Source organism: Microtus ochrogaster, chromosome 7 (genome assembly GCF_000317375.1).
Source record: "Microtus ochrogaster isolate Prairie Vole_2 chromosome 7, MicOch1.0, whole genome shotgun sequence".
In the NCBI taxonomy this organism is placed as follows: domain Eukaryota; kingdom Metazoa; phylum Chordata; class Mammalia; order Rodentia; family Cricetidae; genus Microtus; species Microtus ochrogaster.
In genome coordinates, this window is record NC_022014.1 from 3,352,830 (window position 1) to 3,357,994 (window position 5,165).

The window sequence follows — 5,165 nt, forward strand, 5'->3', positions numbered from 1 at the left end:
TAGTACTTTCTAGTTCCCTGGGGCTCTTTCCTTAGTCCTGTTAAGAAACTTGCAGGGTAGTGGTGGCGTATGCCTTTAACCCCAACAGAGGCAGGCGGATCTCAGGGAGTTTGACACCAGCATGGTCTACAAAGCAAGTTCTAAGACAACCAGGATTATGTAAAGATCCTGTTTCAAGAAAGAAAACAAAAGAAAAACTCAAAAAACTTTTATGTATGCTTGTACGTAAACATTAGAGACCACCTTGCAGGAGCTGTCTCTCCTACTGGCTGGGTAGGTTCTAGGAGATCAAACTCAGGTTGCCAAGTTTGGCAGCAAGCACCTTTACCCACTGAAACATTTTGCTGGCCCCGCACACCCCCTTATTTATTTACTTACTTGCTTATTTATTTAACAAGTTTTACTCATTCGTTTTATTCATTCATTTATTCATTTATCGAGGCAGAGTTTTTCTGTATAGCACTGTTATCCTGGAACTCACTCTACAGACCAGGCTGGCCTTGAACTCAAGAGATCATCTGCCCTTGTCTCCCATGTGGTGGGATTAAAGGTATGTGCCACCACCTCCCAGCCATGTAACCCTATTTTTGAAAGGCAGTTTCATTGATAATCAATTGTTAGGTCATGCATGGCCAGGTCTGTTCTGGGAAATCTGGGCAGTGCCTTAGCTCCATGTGGGACCCAGGGCTGCCAACCTCTTCCTGTGAGCAAACCCCTGCTGCCACGCCACTCTTCTAGGCCTCCTTGCACCCCAGCATACATAGTGCATGTATCCAGGCTTCCTGATACACTCAGAGGCAGAGATACTCAGGACACCATCTATGTGCAGTACTGTAAAATAAATTTATTTGAAGATAAACTGTCTTTTATAAAATGTCAGAGGCAATTTGAGATCTTAGTTTAACTTGTCTCATAAAAAGATTGAACTTCAAGTAGCACAATTTTGTGTGTGGTTTTAATCTGGAACATTCTCTCTGAAACAGCCAATTGTCTACACAGCACACTGACTCTGACTCCAGCACCAGTACACCCGAAGCTGTCAGCTGTGGGCTCGACTCAGGAGGGCTCTTCAGGCCACTGAGACATCTAGCTATGACCACGGGTTCAGTCCCGACATCCCAGTCCTTCCCTCCCTGGCACATTCCAAAACCCCAATACAAACCAAGATTGGCTCTCTTCCAAGCAGGGGACAGAACTTAAGTGATGGTGCACAGAGTAGACCTTCCCTGATGCCCTCCTGGCAGGCCTGGATAACCAGGAGGCCTGAGCCTCAGTCTTCCCAGGGCCCAGCCTAGCTGCCTGGCAGCTGGGAAGAGGAAGGAGGCGCTAGGGTGTGACAGCTCTTGCCCTCACCAGCAGGAGCTACGTAATGATCCTGGCAATGGCTTGAAGGGAGGGGAAGTCATCGTCCCGGGCAGTGTGCAGTGCCTGGTGGCTGCTGATGTCACCGTGTGCCAGTACCTGCTGGCAGGTGGGGCACACGCAGCAGTCCAGGCCCAGCTGTTGGGTGCTGGTCTGCCACACATTCTTCTTGTTCTTCTTAGACTTGGAGCTGGGAGGCTTCTCACGACTGCAGAAGTCAGTGTGTGCGGACAGCAGCTCCTGTTGTTTGGCTATGTCTGGTAGGAGTGCCAGCAGCTCACTGAAGATCTTTTGGAAGTTCTCCCCAAGCAGGTCTCGGCAGCTTTTGTAGTACTGAGCCGCAGAGATCATCCCCTGCCACCCAGAGAGCCACAGCCAGTCATTTTCACCCTGGGCAAAGACAGGCCAGCCTCCCAACTGCTCTCACCTCACCTGTCTGAACTCCCCTGAATGGCTCTTAAACTTGCTGAAGCAGGCCTCACTCTGCAGAAAGTCCTTGATGGACTGGATGAGCTGTAGGTTCCTCTCCCGGAAGTTCTCAGGAACTAAGTAGGCTCGTGGCGTGGGTGTTAGCCGCGGTCTGAGGTCAGATGAGGAGGCTTGAGCATTTAGGGTGACTTAGGTTGCACCCTCCCATGAGTACCCAGTGACCAGTGGCAGAAGATCAGAAGGTCATGGAGCCCACCCCACTTACGCTTTCATGGAGGTGGTGGTGGGACTGGGAATACAGGCTGAGTGGGAACTGGGCAGGAAACTGGAGAAGCCAGGGGGTGGCTTGCTGACGGGAGGCACCAGGCCTGGTGGGAGTGGGGGTGGAGACGGTGTACTCTTCGAGAACACCACGGTGTTAAAGCCTGCAGGGTGACAAGAACCTCAGCGTGGTCCCAACTGGTCCAGTTTTTCTGAGTGCCCAGCCCTGTAGCAGGTTCAGGACCAGAACCCTATGTGGGGGACTCATCACTGTAGGGAACTCCTTGCCCTACAAAGCACTAAGAAGTAGTGAGCTGTGGCAGCTCAGGGTGGCTCCTGCATCCAGAGTGGACACAGCAGCACACAAGTTTCCTCTACGGGAGAACTGGGAGTCCACCACACATTCCCACCGTGGGCTGACCTCCTGCCTCACCCTAGGACGCTAGCGCTTCTCAGAAACCTGAGGAACACATACCTGGGGGAGGCATCCTGGGTGGACAAGGGCCTCCAAGTGATGGGAAGTCCTCCTGTGCTATGGGGCAGGGGAGGGGACCCAGAGGCCTCGGAAGCCCTGGAGGCTCCTTTGGGGTGCTCCGGGCCAGGGCTGGCCCCTCCGAATGTCCATTGACAATGGTTACTGGCACTTCAGCTTTGCTTAGAGAGGAGTCAGGGGCCTGCTCAGCCCCAGAGGGCTTTGGGATGTGATCAGGGGGCAGCAGTGGGGATGACGCAGCTCCAGTCTTCTCAGAGCCCACCTTCTTCTTCTTGCCAACCTTGGTAGAACTCTGGTTGGCAGTCGGTGCCAGCAAAGAAGAAACAGCCACTGTAGTGGGCACACTCCGAAGCTCCTGCACAGTGAGGCCACCACCCTCCTCCTCATCCACTGAGGCTGGGCCACCCTTCCGGCCACCCCTGCTCCCCTTCCCTGCCTTCCGGGGAGGCTGGCTGCCACCAACTACAGCCTGGGCCCCTGGTGTAGGTGGGTTCCCTTTCTTGCTGCAGCTGCTGTTCCAAGCTGAGATGAGGCTAGAGGGGACACTGCTGGGCTTGGGTGCCGAGGAAACCAAGGCAGGGAAGTCCTCTTCCTGGAAGGTGTTTTTGCCCCTGGGAGGACCAGGATAAGCCAGTGCCAGGCCCACAGAGCCTGGGGTAACCGCTGTGCAGCAGGAGGAAGTGGAGGCACAGAGACTGGGGAAGTCTTCATCCTTGAGCTTGGGGTTAGGTGGTGGGAGGGTGCTGGATCCAGGGAAGGGAGAACTGGTCAGTGGTTCATCAGCAGGACTTGGTCAAATCTGTCCTGTCTATCATAGACACCACACCCTCCTTCCCAATTCCCAAACATACTTTGAGGGGGCAGCTACTGGTCCTGGGCCTGTGGTTGGGAAGGCTTCTTGGCTTACAGGACCGTTTGTTGAGGCTTCCTTGGAGCCTACAGACATGAAATGAGTTCAGGGAAGTCTGTGAGAACAGGCTTGGGGAAGATGAGATGTTGACTAGGAGCTGGCAGCTTTTCCCACCCAGGCGGGTTGCTGTTACCTGTGCCTTCACCCTGAGTCCGAGGCAGGCGCCGGGAGCCACGGGGCTCCTCAGACCCCCTGGCTGCTGCATCCTCTTTCTTGGGCCTGCTACCCTCTTCCCGGTCCTCAGCCCTATGAGTATCCTCTTGCTGTTGAGCAGCCACGGAGGCCCGGATAGCAGCTGCCACTTCTCGGTCTTCTTCTTCCCTAGGACGGAGCAGGGGTGGGGGAAGACATCAGACTGGGCAAGACCCAAGGCACAGCCTCAGACAGGCAGTGTCTGGGCTCAATCCCTGCTGTAGCCTGGGCACATCGTTGCTTCGCAAGTACTTCCTGACACAACTGCATCCTGCTTCTGAGTGCCATTCCTCCCCCCAGATTCTGCTGTCTCTGGCTAGCAATAGATAAAGAAGAAAGAACATTCTACTTGCTGAGCAGACATTGTTGCCACCCTCAGGACCCCAGGAACTCTGGCTGGAGCCCACTGACCTCATGCCTATTCCCAGCTTGACTGCTGGCAGCTGCCACCATGTGGAGGTGGTGCCAGGAGAATGTCAGTGGTATGCAAATCCTCCCACCTCTTGTACCTCCAGCTTCCCCGGCGGTTCTGCTGGGCTCCACGCCCGCTGGCCCGGCCAGCTCGGCCCTGGCGGTTGTACCTGTCCACCTCCTCGTAGTCCTCACCACTGACGACTCCTGTGGTCAGTACATAGCTTGTCATTGTCCCAGATTAACAGAGCAGCAGGACCAAAAAACTGCTGTCCAGACCATACTGATGGCCATGCTCCTGTCTGGATGGCAGAGGCTTCCCCACCCCCAAAACTTATATTATCTGCAACGATAGGCCAGACACTGCAGAATCCAAACCCGCCATGACCTTTAGAAACTGGTGCCCAGTTAGTGCAAGGACAGGCCTAGTCCCTACCTTAGGAGATGGGAAATACAGAGTGGGCCTCAGTGATAGTCTCCTGAGGCAGAGAAGTAGCCTAGGGATTCCAGAGCCAAAGATGCAAAACACAGGAGAGGAGTGTAAGTGGACAGGAAAGGAACGAATTCTCACTAGGTTTAGGTGCTCAGGCTGAGTGGGTGCCTCCAGTCTGTCTCAGTTGAGCAGGGGTCTAACTGAGACCTGGATCTGAGGTCTGGGAAGCAAGGACTCACAGAAGGCCCCAGCAACTAAGCCTAGCTGAGCCTATAGGCACTTAGCTCACCCTCACTCCGGCGTGAGTGCCGTGGTGCAAAGCTAAATTGAAGGTCAATCTGCCGGTTCTGGCGTGCCTCAGCCCGGCTGCGGCTGTGGCAAGCTGTTTTATGAGCCTTGAGGTCTATCTCAGTGCGGAAGGCATGGGTGAACTGCTCAGTGCTGCAGCGGCCCTCCTCACACAGAAAGTGCTTCTCCCGGAAGTGTTCACGCAGGTATGCATAATCACTGTCAGACAGAGTCAGCAGAAGCCAGATCATCTACTGCACAACGGGTAACTCCCAGAAAAGTCCTAGGAGCATCACCACTACCTTCCCTGCAGCATCCCAGGCTCACCCACCTATAGGACTTCCAGGCTCCACCCCCTGCAGCAGCCCAGGCTCACCCACCTATAG

The 5,165-nt window shown here is 54.6% G+C and overlaps 1 protein-coding gene across 1 annotated transcript in view; it reads right to left on the reverse strand.

Annotated features, from left to right (window-relative positions):
- Window positions 1–824: 824 nt before the first annotated feature.
- Window positions 825–5,165, reverse strand: part of Znf598 (zinc finger protein 598) — a gene marked incomplete at its 5' end in the record, with an annotated part of 13,049 nt that continues 8,708 nt past the window's right edge. Inside the window, 8 exons of the mRNA XM_005349156.2 lie at window positions 825–1,716; window positions 1,795–1,942; window positions 2,057–2,216; window positions 2,528–3,288; window positions 3,397–3,481; window positions 3,589–3,776; window positions 4,148–4,265; window positions 4,781–4,998. Of these exons, the coding sequence (XP_005349213.2) occupies window positions 1,363–1,716; window positions 1,795–1,942; window positions 2,057–2,216; window positions 2,528–3,288; window positions 3,397–3,481; window positions 3,589–3,776; window positions 4,148–4,265; window positions 4,781–4,998 (2,032 nt within the window). The remainder of the gene's footprint in view (window positions 1,717–1,794; window positions 1,943–2,056; window positions 2,217–2,527; window positions 3,289–3,396; window positions 3,482–3,588; window positions 3,777–4,147; window positions 4,266–4,780; window positions 4,999–5,165) is intronic.